Raw genomic sequence first — 14,407 nt, 5'->3', positions numbered from 1 at the left:
TGATCAATAACTATAAGAATTTTCAAATTCCAAATCAGAATTGTATCCAGTCTTAGTTGAAAATACAAACAATTATTCTCTTTTCTGTCTGCATAATCAACATTTTTAGAGTGAAATTCATCTCAGTTAACATTAGGGATATAAAATGTAGGTGTCTACATCAGAGCTAATCACCATCAAATCTTTTTTTAGTGAGTGCAGAAAAACAGGTACTTTCAGGGCACAGGTCGTCTAATTAATTTTACGCATGTGCTTTAAAATAAGATGAATCATTTTCTCAAAGTGCCTGCTTTTTCCACAGACCATAAAGGAAGTTAAGACAACTAGATGATACATAAATGTGTACTTTATCACTTACCCTAAGAAACAAGTTTTGAGAGAATATGATGAAAATTTCAAATTTCTTTTTTCAAAAATGTTATGTACTATTCACATCAAATCCAGGAATTCTGCAGTGATACCTACATGCATTTCCTAGGAACAAGGACAGAAGTAAATCTGGTTGATCATTTACATTACTTACTCATTTTGACTGTAACAATGGACATCTATCTGTTGTACCTCAATGCCTACAGGTTAATTGTGTCCTTGTTTTATTTGACTGATATATAGCAGTGATGATCAAAATTTGTGTTATGAAACCAAACCAGGGAACAGATCACTAAGGGTATTAATTGCTAAAACTAGGTCAACTTCCCAGAGCTCGAAGGGAGCTGCACTGATTTGCCTAAGCTGAGGATCTGATACACAGTTACCATGTCACATACATCACCTGTGCGCACCACATGAAGTTCAAGCAAGACCAAGTGCAAGCTCCTACACCAGGGACAGGTGTTTGTACAAATACAAGTACAGGCTGGGTGGTGGATAGATTAAAAACACATCTGAGGAGAAAGACTTGGAGGTGTTGGTTGATGAGAAGCTCATTGTGTCCCAGCAATGCGCGCTTGCAGCCCAAAGAGCTGGCCACATCTGGCCGCATCAGAAGCAGTGTGGCCAACGGGCTGGGGCAGGTGATTCTGTACCTCTGCTCTGGTGAAACCCCACCTGGAGTGCTGCATCCAGCTCTGGGGACCTCAGCGCGGGAAGATGTGGACCTGTTTGAGCAAGTCCAGAAAAGGATTATGAAAATTATCAGAGTGCTGGAGCTCTTCTTCTCCTGTGAAGACAGGCTGAGAGAGGTGGGGTTGTTTAGCCTGGAGAAGAGAAGGCTCTGGGAAGACCTCATTGCAGCCTTCCTTTACCTGAAGGGAGACTACAAGAGAGCTGAAGATAAGACTTTTTACTAGGACGTGGAGTGATTTAGCTTAGATCCAAGGAAGAAATTCTTCACTGGGAGGGTGGTGAGGCACTGGAACAGGTTGCCCAGAGAAGTTGTGGATGCCCCATCCTTGAAGGTGTTCAAGACCAGGCAGGATGGGGCTTTGAGCAGCCTGATCTAGTGGAAGGTATCTTTACCCATGGCAGGGGGGTTGGAACTAGATGATCTTTATGATATCTTCCAATTCAAACCCTGTCATGATTCCATGATCTTAAGTCATATCAGTCCACTTAATAACTTTCAAACTGTGATGCTTTGTTTATTTAAAAATGCAAATTTTTTTATCTGTATCAGTTTCCATGTAATGCAGAGGCAAATACTTTCATTGCCATGTACTGCTGAATGAGTAGAGATGTAAAAGCGTTATTGGTGTGAGGAATCACATTCCTTTTTGAAGCTGTTAAACCAGTTGGGATTAGAACTTTTTCATTATATGCAAAAAAATTACTTAACAGCAGCATCCTCACATGTGTTGAGTTAGTAACAGGAAAAATTGTATCTTCTCTCTCTCTGTCACCCCTAATAAAATGGTAGCAACCATCAATGGGAGTTTTATTGAGTCTAAAATTCATTTATATGAAGGGTAACAATCATGGCTTGGGGGGGCGTGGTGTCTTTTGGGGCTTTTTAAGTTTGTTTTTCTTTTTGAATACAAACACTTTAGCTACAGACTATAATTATGAAGTAAAGTTTGGGAAATTAGTTAAAGGATAAAAGAAAAATTGCTTATTTACTTTATTACTTTAAAACAATGAAATTAAAAACAGTTCTGACAACATATTTATGCCACATCCCTTGGATTTTCCCTTCCACTTTGCAGTGAACCTGCACTTCATGGAAAAATTTTACTTGTGTCTTATTTGTTCATTTGGAGGGAAGCTAAAATGCTTTGTGGAGATGAGTACACGAGGAGGAAAAAAACCCCAAATATTTGGGCTGCAAGCAGGCTTTTTCTAAATGAGTGGTAGACTATCAAAAATAAGAGTTCAAGGGACTGTACTGGTATTGAATGCAAACTGCATTTTACAGGTAGTGCTCTTAGTTTCTTTAGTAAAAGCAGCTTTAGTCTGCAATGAATCTATTATCAACATTTTCTACTGACAAAATATTATCTCATTTTTTTGTTGTCAGCACATTGAAGAAGAGTCATTACATCATAGAAATTGCAATAATACTGATACAAGGGGCAGGTTGATATAGCTTTTATCTAAACTCTGTGGCTGATCTTGTCCTATCAGGACTGTAGCGGCTGCACATCATGGTTTTTGCCTTCTCGCATCACTTCCTGCTATATTTTGGTTAAACACTCAAAGACAGCCTCACTATATTGCTCTGTCCTTGCTCATGCTCATTCCCGAAGTCTTTACTGTTTTACTAAGAGCTGAGTAACACTCATAAGTACTTGACCACCTCAAGGGCGAACAGCTTTGATCCCAAGAGATGAAAACTCAGTGTGATTCATAAATTCTGCACTTATTTCAAATCAGAAAGTACATCAGTGGATAGACTTTGTAGCTAATGTGTGATGTCCTCCTTCTGAATTTGTATCCCATAGATAATTGCTTTATTTGATAAAATAGTATATCACAGTAACATTTTCAATACAGAAGACACTGAGATTACCAGTTCATTACTTTACTCACTTCAGTGTTAACTTTTTTCCATGATATAACTTTTTTCCATGATATAACTTTCCCTGGAAAGTTATAGTTACATTATTAGACTCTCAACTTTATATAACTTATGATAGAGAAAACAATATGACATTGTTTTGGTGTTTGGTTTTTTTTTCCCTCACAGATTGTTAGCGTGGGAAAGCATGTTAAAGGATACCACTATATTGTTGCCAACCTGGTAAGATACTTTTCTAGAATTATACCCCTGCTCGGTAAGTGAAACACTCAGTTTTACTTAAAAATTATAGCACTTCACACAACATTTCCCATTTGTCTCTAATATGTGGTTGTACAGAATATATCCTTTATGATGCATAAAAGAACTTGGATTTGTTGTTACAGCCATCTAGATATGAAGGGCACAATGTTACCCTCCTAAATTTAAAAAAAAATCATCAGTGTAGTATAGAGGACTGCTAGGACTGTATCTTGTGGCTGAATTAGAATTTGCAGAACTACACTGATTTTTGACTCATCTTTTTATTATTAGTAATGTAACACTTCTAGAGGTAACTTTTATACATTCTCCAGGGAACATTCATTTTCATGTAAGCTCAGCTATTTCTAGTCAAATTACTGGTTTGGTATTTCCACTCTAAGTCTAAACTGGACATTCACACAGATAATGTTCAGAAGAGGGCAAAGAAAGAGTAAATTCAATATTTTATTATTCAAATAACTCCTTCTTTAAGCCAAAAACATACCTGGCAAAGCACAGTGAATGTAGGACAGAGTCTAATGTATGCTTTGAACTGTTTTCTTTCCACTCTCCCTCAAGAAATTTTAGTTGACATGAAGTGTTTTGTTGTGCTTTGCTGTACTTGTACCTTAACTTAAGATCACTTCAGATTATTTTTAGGGCATCAGAAGTTTTAAATGAGACATGTCTATTCTCTTAGGTCTTACAAATTAAATTTTTCAACATTACAATTTTGTTGTTCCTCAGGTAATTTTACTCATGCAAAATAGTTGCTGTAAACAAGGAACTGGATGTTGCAGTGAACTGCTAGTGGGATATTCAGGGGAGACAGGCACATCTACTCCTCTGCTTCAGCAGGGGCACACTTTGTTATCGACTGTCTGTTCAATAATGTGGGTAATATGACCTGATGTGTCACCTTTTATATTTACTGTCAGTATCCCTTAGGACATAAATCAAATCTCCATCTTTACAGGGTTTTTTCCCTTGGGATATTGGGTCAATACCCCACAAATTTTTTTCCTAAATCTTTCTAAGTTAAGTGTACACTTCTGTTTTCACTGATAAATACCAATCAGAGGAATTTAAGAAAATAAAAATAAGATAACTCTGAGCTAGTCTTAAACATAGCAGCTAGGAAAGGAGCAGAAAGATTTATTCTTGCTTCTAAGTACTTTAGCAGTTTGCATTATGCAGTTTCTTGAAGTTCAGTTCTGTCCCTAAAAGCATATTTTAGTAAAGAATTTGTCTTTATATGTGCTGAACAGATTAGCCAGAGAAACTGATAAGTCAGGAGGTATATGTACTTTATTTTCTCTTTTAATGTTGAGAGTCAGTCTGGGTTTTCAATATATAGCAGATCTGACAGCTACTACACTCCTATTTCACAGAAGTGTGATTCTGTGTTATGTTTTCCTTGCACTAATAGTGAGATCCTCGTGTGCTGTCTTTGCCTTCTAATGTCTACTGCATTATCTCATTATCTCAGACATTTTCAGCCTAAACAATGAATCCTGGAATATCATGGCTAGGCTTCACGAACAAAGATTTGGGATCCTGGAATATATGTATTTACAGAATAGTGTTCATTTTTCAAACATACAAAGAAAGAGGAATGCATTGTTTAAAGCACTAGTACAGTGCTCATTCAAATCTGCCAACTTTGATGGAAATTGGATTAAGGTTTTAATATTCTACAGGCAGTTTTCAGTTGATTTGCCAAAGGCATTTCTTCAAAAAGTGCCTGCCATTCCCAGCAATGTGTTGCTTAGCTGTCAAGACCACCCTAGCAATAATGTGGGAAATTTATTTCTTGGTTTTGTTTCTTTATTACACGAAAGGAAATTATCAATGAAGGTTCAACATTACTCTGGTTTTAAATTTTGCCTTCTAATGGAATCCTGCTGTTGTGCTTTCTTTATGCTACTGCGCTGACCTAGAACAGATTGGACCCACAGTGGTGTAGGAGGGCAAACAAAATCTTAAATTGATTTTCTAGGGATTCAAAGATATTTCTCTGGAGAGATTTATGCATGGAGGAGCCAATGTGACTGGATTTCAGCTAGTAGATTTCAGTACCCCGATGGTAACTAAGCTGATGCAGCGTTGGAAGAAGCTGGACCAGAGAGAATACCCAGGATCTGAGACCCCACCAAAGGTACTGGCTGATCTGAAGCACTACCAAAGATATCACTCAGGTGTTCTAATTTCTAATTAACATTGTTGAATACATGAATGAATATTTAGGCAGAGGAGAAGGCAATTGATCTTACTATTATTGGCAACTAATCATGCCTATCCTTACATTTGTATGATGGAAACACAAACTGCAGCACATTTTGCTGATGTACTTGAGTGTCCTTTGTCACTTATTCTCCAACTTCACCCCTTTACCGACAGCAATTAAGGGTCAAATGCTTAACTGACAACTTAATTTCAATAAAATTTACATTAATTAATCTAATTATCTAGATTACAGAGCTTTCCCAACAGCTGAATTCTTCTGTGTATGAGATAATACTCATAAATTTACTACCTTTACTTTTTCTTATGGAATTTCCTCTGGAAATTTTCCACCTCAAAACCTGGTGTAGTAATCACCTTCAGGCATGATTTTAAAGTGAAATCTCATCCCAGTGTTCCTCTATCCTAATCCCTCACAGGTTGATAACAAAATATTTCTCTCACATATAGTTTTCCTGGCAGGCAAATCACAGTATAGCTCTAAATATGACTTCATCAAAAGAGTTCTGTTATTATATGCACAAAGGCATATCAGACCTAGTTGACACTGGCCCCCTTTGTGCTGGGCACTATGCAAAGATAAGCAATTAGTCCTCCCTTGGCTGGGAAATGGGTAGGTTGACAAAGTCTGGAGAAGGCATCAACATGGTTATTACAAAACATAGCTACATAATTCAGTGAACATTCCAGAAATTTATGTTCTGAAGAAAAAAACAAAAACAAAAAACAAGGATGCTGTGGGCCATGGAGTGCAGACATCCCCAATTGCTGAAGACAGGAACGATTCAACTTATAGGACTTCTTGCCACATCAACAGGATGATGCTGTCTTCTTCAGAGAAGTCAGCATGATTAATTTGAATCACATCTAATTCACCCAGAGATAACCAAAATTTGAGATTATAAGGATAAACCATGTCTCAAAGAGCTTATTATATGCAAGGCAAAGGAAAGGAAGGAAATTAGACTTGAATAAGGGAATTTAAATTTTGTATATTGCAGGGCATATCAGTAGCAGCCCTGGGCATGTGAACAACTTCTGATACAGTATGTTTATAGAGAACTATACTGAGAAAACACCCCTTTGTTTATGTGGCTCCAGGCTAACATCTGCCGAAGACTTGCTGTACACGTTTCATTTGGCATGTTATCACCCTAAAGCAGGTACTGTAGTTAGTGCAGAAACACAGACCATTCAGTGTATGTGTCAGGTAGAGAGCCAACACAGGTTTTCCAATAGGAAGAACCTACTTTTGATCATTCTTAACAATTCCAGTAGCCTGGATGTCTGCTCATTAACCATGCATTTTTTCAGTTATATTTTCGCAATGAGTTGCTGTTTCTTTCTTTTTGTTTTGAGTAAGTTGAGTGGATGGGGTTATTCCTTAATATATAAGACAAATGGGAAAAAAAAGATTTTAGTATCTCCAGTTCAATTTCTTTCTTTTATTAATTAAGATGCAGATTTTTCTACCCTTAAGAAATACAGTTTTTAAACTGGAGCTACTGAAATGTCCTGCATTTGTCTCTTAGACAAACTTGCTTTTAATTTTGAGGAGAGCTTTTTACTAAATGAAGGTGTAGAAACTGCTGCATAATGAATCAAAATAGAAATACTTGAGACAGGTGATTTTTTTAAAGACATGCCAATTCTGATGCAGTGTGTTTGTTCATCTATTTAGTATACATCTGCACTGACATATGATGGAGTACTTGTGATGGCTGAAACTTTCCGTAATCTTAGAAGACAGAAAATTGATATTTCAAGGAGAGGAAATGCCGGTGATTGTCTTGCCAACCCTGCAGCCCCATGGGGTCAAGGAATTGATATGGAGAGGACATTAAAACAGGTAAAGGGAGGCTTTATTCTAGTGATCTTTTTGAATATTGGATGCTAGTTGCACGCTGTATGACTTGAAAGATAGTATGCACAAGGGTAGTAATGGAGAAGGAGAAATTATTTTTTAGTTGGCATTTGGAAACAGCTTAGGCTGTTCAGGCTGTTCTGGTTTGTAACTTGGAATGAAGGCAGAGGGGAACTACTACTACTTGAAACTACTGTTAATTCTTTTAAGATAGTTGGGACTTCCTCCACTGAACTGGTGAACTCATCTGTTACTATTGCAAATAACCTGGCTTTACAAATATTGTCATTTAAGGAAAAAGATATAGCTACATAATATAGTCTTTAAAATATGTTTCTGTCATCTTCAATAAAAGTAGACTTCTCACAGGGAAATCACATAGGTAGTAATTTTTTTTTCCTTTAAAGAAGAAATAACCCAGAGCCATTGTTCTCTGATGTCAGGATTTTGAATTCCTGATGAATATGGATGCCTAGAAAGTTCCAGATCTCTGTCAAGATGATTTAGCCTTTCCTTTGAATGGGACAGTAAGAAAATAAAAATCCTGCAGTAGAATTTAAATCATTGCAAATGAGCAGGCTGCACTCAGGAGAAACTGCTGAGGAGAAGTGACTGCTGACAGAGCTGGCAGCTCTGTGCCTAGAAGCCAAGGTTTCAGCCCTGCAGAAGAATCAGTAGAGATAGAAATGGACAGAGGGAAAGAGTAAGTGATTTAAGTCTGCATCCTGACTCTTAAGGAGAGAAATAAAGCATTTTGTATGCTTCACATACTCTTTGCAGATGAACACATCTGTAACAATTGAGAGAAGCATTAAGTCAGACTTCTGTGTTTGGGCAGACAGCATGAACCTTCAAATTCAGCCAAAGTGGTTTGCATGGCCAGATACAATCAAAGCCAGCACCAATATGGCCATGACTTCTTTGGGATGAGGAGAACAGTTTGGTGTAGTAGTGTAGTGTCATCCTTTGGTGGCTAAGTAAAATACCGAAAGAAAAAACAGAGTTCTGGTTTCAGCTGAGACACATGGTGGAAAATTCCCAATCTTATGGTTTTACATCTATCTTTCACTCTGATGCTTTTAAAACAGTCTTTTCAAGCCCTTTGCATGTCACCCATCTTCTGTGATAGTAAGTTGCTTTACTGGGGCTAAGGTTGTTGTCAAGTTTACATTAATGAGCAGTGTATGTTCAATTTGTACATTTAATCCACCAGAGTGGGAGCTTAAAGGATACATGAGCTCAGGCGAAAACATCCCTTAGGTTTTTTCATATGACCCTAGATACTCTGTAGGAGTGATGAGAATGGTAAAAAATGTACTTCTCTTTAGAACCTGCAGTTGGAAGATGGTGAGCTGCACATCATGAAAAAGGACGAGGTCCATTGTGTGTCTTTGTTAGCAGTTAGATACTGACATACCTAAGCCTGTTTTGAGCATGGTCTGACAAGAAAAAGGAATATAAATAAAAGTAGCCAAATGTATTGCTTTATAATGCCTGACTGTTCTACAGTAGTGTTGTTATGGTATTCTAAGGACGTAGCCAGGATAACTTGCACTGCTCTGTGACGTTTGAAATAAAGAATATAAGACTGGATCTTCATGATGCTTTTTTCTCCATGTTTAGGTTCGAATACAAGGATTGACAGGAAATGTTCAGTTTGACCACTATGGTCGTAGAGTCAACTACACCATGGATGTCTTTGAGCTGAAAAACACAGGGCCTCGAAAGGTACATGTTGACAATGTTTACTATCCTCATATTGTATAAATGAGTTACGTATGATGAAATGGTTATGCAGACTTCTATTAAAGTGGACTCTGTGGTTTAAAAAGATATAATACAGTGAATACATGGAGAATATTTCTGGTGGAAGTATTTTTAAACTGCATTTTCTGCTAGATGCTATTATTCAATGCAACAAATTGGGAAACACAAAAACAAGTGTGCATCTTGGAGTGGTGGGATGTCAGTCAGTCAAGCATACTAATGAAAACCAGCTGGATGGCATGTTGCTAGGCAGCTAGGTGGTGGAAAATGATCAGAACTCTGAACAGTAGATATTCTTTGTATCTTATCCAGAGATTTCTGTCTTTAAAGTTATGGCATTTTTAAGCAGGTTAATTTGTACATTCTGTGTAAACATGAATCACAGGCTGTTACTAACATAGAGTTTTTAAGGGTGAAAGGAGAGAAGAGGAGGAAAAGAGAGTGCCCTGAATACTTACATTTTCTGAAATTAATTTCAGTATCTAATCCTGCATGCTTGATTCATTGCTTGTAAGCAATTTAGGCAAATGCACAGTAATATATGTCTTAGCAGATCCTCCATGTCTGAATGCTCATTATCACTCAGCCCAATCACTTTAAAAAGATAAGTCTGGGTACTTTGTTGACCCTTTCTCATCTGTGCTGAAAATTTGTCCACTTGTCATAGTATTAAACAAATAAATGCAGAAAATGTACACAGGCTCATGGATTTTATTTCCTTTGGAGTTACCGTGGCATGTTTTGTTTGTGAGGTCATCAGAACAAGAAAAGGGAGGAGGTGATAGTGAATAGGGGATTCATGGCTGCTTGAGTACGGCCAAAGCAATCAAAATTGAATTAAACAGCTCTCTGCTGTTGGGCCAGAGGTGACAAGTGCAGTAAATAGTGCCACAGGTAAACTGTGTGTCCCCAGAGACAGTTACCTGCCACAGTGCTGAGGAGGCAGAGTGTTAAACCACAGACCCAGAGCAGAATTATACACTCAGATGAAAAAATTGCCAATATTTCACAATACAGAGTAATATATACCAAAGAAAAGCATGTGCCTGTGTATAAAGCATATTGGTGCATTTGTCTTTTGAAAGTATGACAGATGGCTGAAAAATAGATTGGGAAAGGGGAGTTTGTCTTCCCTCTCTCTTGGGAAGTCCACTGTCTCCTGCCAGGCAACATGTCTGACCTTGCTACCAGTCCTGCTTCCTTCCTGGTTCTGTGCCACACTGTTGGCACCTAGGAGGATATATGGGTGGCTGGGATACATCAAAGGCAAATGGTGAAATATGCCATTTGCATCCTCTGTTCTCAGTTGTACAGGAGGAAAGGCAAGGTGCAAAGGATGTGGTTAATTAGGTCACAGCTTCTGTAACTAATTAGGGAATTTGCGTGTCAGCAAACTTTTGAAAAGGTTTGATGTTTCAGTCTTTATAACCTATTTTGGGAGATGCGTGTGGCTGGCACCACTACAGGGATGTCCACATCCTCTCTTCTTGCCTGCAGTTGAAGGGGAAGGTGGCTGCAAATATGTCTGTGTTGTGCTAGAAGGCCCAAGGTGCTTTTCTTACCTTTCAGCCATGCCTCTCTGCCACTCTTAAGCCATTACCTCTCTTTGATATAACAAGTCATAACAGCTTTGACAGATCTGGCTACTCACAAGAATCTATTTCTCATGTATTAGGTAGTGCTTTATATGTGATCACTGGACCAACTCTGTGGTCCAGCCTGACAAATCCTATATAATACGTGAGAAATGACTATACTTAATTGAACTAAGAGGCCTTCACTTTTAATGTTTTCTTCTCATGTCCTACATAACATGACTTATGAGTCACTCAGCAATATCTTTTCAAAACTAGCCTTTCCAGAGAGAGTAGTGCATGGCTCTAATCTTTAGAAGTGATTTTTGTTGCCCACAGCTTTAAATATGTGAACAGATCATTAGAAAATGGCACAGCTAGACAGACTTCCATATAGTTTAGTAAAATGGAAAAAAATAGCCAATGCTTATGTTAGTTTCTTTTATGCAGCATTTCTTACTTACTTCTTCTCTGTAGAACTATATCAAAATCTGCTGGTGAGGGGAAGGGTGTGAGGGCAAGGATCACAGAGATGGAATGGACTGGCTCCTGTGACTGGAGTGTTGCAATAAAGCAATACAGACTTTTCATTGATGCTCAGGGACAGGACTAGAGGCAATGAGCACAAACTGAAACACAGGAGGTTCCTCCTGAACATTAGGAAATGCTTTTTTGACTCTGAGAGTGACCAAGCACTGGCACAGGTTGTGCAGGGAGGTTGTGAAGTCTTCATCTTGGAGATATTCAAAAGCTATCCAGACACAGTCCTGGGCAACTGGCTTTAGGTTGAACAGTGGGGTTTGACCAAATGACTTCCAGATGTCCCTTCCCAGCTCAATCATTCTTTGATTGTGTCATTCACCATGCATCATGTCACCAAAATGAAAAAAAAAACAAAAAAGGAAAGGAAAAATTAAACAAAGCATTATGCATTACATGTACATGCACAAGCCAGTCTAAGATTTGACTTCTAAATTCCAATTTGGGCAACATGAAAATTGATTATCAAAATTTTTGAGTATTCTCTTGCCCTTAGTTGACTTGTGAGCTTCAGCAGGAGCACTTCAGTGGCTGCTACAAGGTGCACAGGCCTTCAGAAATTACGCTATTCAATAAAATGCCAAACTGTTATGACAAATTTACTTTGAGGCAGATATTTTTGCAATATTGTTTCCTATAAGACAAATTCAGCCTCCATGTTAGTGGATGCAACTCCTATGAAATTCAATTGCAATACAAATAGAATTAGAGGTACTTTAATAGCTGAATTCAATCCTATCCTTTGAACAGTTTTTTCCTTGTGGATTTGAAGTATTTATAGGAAAGCATACTGTTATTTAGTGCGCTCACAGTGACTGTGAATCGATATACAAGTGTCATGACATATCTTTCATATTTATTCAGTAATCTAGTTCCAAAGTTAGTTTAGCACAGGTTTGAACAGAACACATATGTGTTCACACCAATGCACACAAACTAAAGTTCCTTTAAAAAATGCCTGCAATTTCTCAAAAAATGCCTTTATCTCTGTCTGAATTTTCATATGATACTTACTTTTATAATGCAGTACATCATTCATTTTCTGCTTTCCTTCTGAACTTTATAGCCATGAGGAATTGCACAATGAAAAACAATTATTCACTATTGTAGTGAATTCCCCAGACTGCCAGGGTTTGGTGCACCTATTCTGCCATTAGTTGATCACAGTTTTTGACAAGAGCTTGAAATTTTCAGTAATCAATTGTATCTGTGACTGTATGGTTTTTCTGGATAAAAAAGAATATTTCTTAGCAGGGCATCCTACTAGGAAGAAAACCTCCCGCTCCACTATATCAGCAATGCTGATGTTTCCTGTAGAAAAAAAAAAAAATCGCTCATGTTCAACCATATGGCTCTAGGGACTGCTAAACCAAATTGTCTCTCCATAATTAGTGAAATAGTAAATGTAAAAATCAAGAGGAAGGTTGACTCTTTTAAGAGTACAGAGGATATATATAATGCATATGAGACTAGGAACCAAAAGCTCTCCCCTGCACTTTTAGACTCTCATATCACATCACTGCCTTGAACTGAATAAGACGTTTCTCCTCATAATGGAGGCAAAATCCTATGTGATGGTGAATTTTAGTCAGGACTCTACAATAATGTTAGAAATAATATTGACTGCATAATTGATTTGATTGTTTAGCCAATTTCCATCATACTGAAATCTTTTCAGCCAAGGCACAGAATGTCCTTTGGCAGTTACACTGGAGCTCTGCCTGGAGCCCACTTTCCACTAAAATTCCCTTTTCTAGTAAGATGGACAAGACATTCTTCTCTCCCAACTCTTGGTCTCATGAATTCCTAATTAATCAAGGGAGTGGGGTAGGGGCAGTTGCTTCTGACTGGTCCCCAGGTGCTTCTGGAAACTGAGCTGTCTCGGGTTGAATTGCATCTCTTTGATAGGAACCTTTTAAATCATGTGTCTGTTATGTCATGCTAGGAAGAAGGATAAGTCTCTCAGTTCGTTAGGTTCCCAGAAACCTGGGAAGCCCCTTTAGGTAGGATTAGAACTCTGTTCTACTGATGCATTTGTGTACATGTTGTCCATTTGACATGAAGTTGAGTGCTGTCAGTCCTGGGTCAGAGGAACAGCCACTGAGCCATTCCGTGGCAACCTTGTCAGTGGATGCACAGACAACCATGATCTAGTTGCAAAAAAGAGAAATGGGCAAGAAGGAGAAAAGAGAGAGTAGTTGTTTTCCTCCATGGGAATAGAAGAATGACTGATTCAAATCTGATTCTAGAGTAGTTCATCTCCAGCAATGAACAAAAGCAGCTGTTTCACCTAAAGACTGCTCTGGGAAGGGTTGTGGCAGCCTAGCTGAAGCCAAGGAGAAAAAAAGGTGGATGTGGTGTTCCACCTCCCTGTAGGCACTTCCTAGAGATATATTTAGAGAGAATTCACTCTCATCATGCTTTAGTCAGTGGAAAAACAAGCAGTTTTTTAGGAGAGGTGCTTATTTTGAATGAGCTGAGTCACTGTCTGTTGGTGCTGTCTGTCCCATGAGTGTAAAGAAAGCTTGAATAACAGGGATTCTAATGTAGGTACTAAAAGGTCAGTGCCAGCAGTTGGGTGGAAAAAACCTGGTGCAAGTCTCTGGGTTGGAGTCTCCTGAGAGGCCCGTGGTGGAGCAAGGAATTGAGATTAGCCATGGGGTTGCAAAACTGTCATCTAGATGTCTTTCACTCCTCCGTCTAACACTGGAAGATCTGGAGGATTAGTGAATGAAAATATTCTTGTGGAGAGCAAAATTTCATATATCTTGTTTATGCCCCAGCAAGGCTTCAAATGAGTGAAAATGGGATTTAACTTGTGCCTCTGAAGTAAGTAGCTCAGATCTTTCAGGGTCTGCTCAGTGGCGGTGACATCACATCTCTCTCTGTGCAGAAGTGGTGCTAAGTGGTACACTCAAAGTGTTAGATATGTACCCCTGTATCCAATGTGACAGCACTTTCTTTGGCACAAAATCATCTTTGGATCACTCTGCTGTTCTTATAGTTATTTATGTTTGTAATTATGCAGAATGCAGGTTTTACTGTAAATTATATAAATTTTATTTTTCAGGTTGGTTATTGGAATGACATGGATAAATTAGTTTTGATTCAGCATGAACCTACACTTGGAAATGACACTGCAGCCATTGAGAATAGGACAGTAGTTGTCACTACAATTTTGGTAAGGTATTTCTTTTTTTAATACTTATACTAGTGTGTGAC

The 14,407-nt window shown here is 38.2% G+C and overlaps 1 protein-coding gene across 11 annotated transcripts in view; it reads left to right on the top strand.

The window, feature by feature from the left end:
- The window catches only part of GRIA4 (glutamate ionotropic receptor AMPA type subunit 4), a 221,067-nt gene that overhangs the window by 143,226 nt on the left and 63,434 nt on the right, over positions 1 to 14,407 (top strand). For all 11 annotated transcript variants that reach the window (XM_027748373.2, XM_027748374.2, XM_039383436.1 and 8 more), the window contains exons 5-9: positions 3,122 to 3,175; positions 5,196 to 5,354; positions 7,122 to 7,289; positions 8,928 to 9,032; positions 14,256 to 14,366. In XM_027748373.2, coding sequence (XP_027604174.1) covers positions 3,122 to 3,175; positions 5,196 to 5,354; positions 7,122 to 7,289; positions 8,928 to 9,032; positions 14,256 to 14,366 — 597 coding nt within the window. The remainder of the gene's footprint in view (positions 1 to 3,121; positions 3,176 to 5,195; positions 5,355 to 7,121; positions 7,290 to 8,927; positions 9,033 to 14,255; positions 14,367 to 14,407) is intronic.

Source organism: Pipra filicauda, unplaced genomic scaffold, assembly GCF_003945595.2.
Source record: "Pipra filicauda isolate LSUMZ 115617 unplaced genomic scaffold, ASM394559v2 scaffold30_size5312502_pilon, whole genome shotgun sequence".
Classification (NCBI taxonomy): Eukaryota; Metazoa; Chordata; class Aves; order Passeriformes; family Pipridae; genus Pipra; species Pipra filicauda.
The sequence above is the reverse complement of the archived record's forward strand: the minus strand, read 5'-3'. Positions and strand labels throughout refer to the sequence as shown.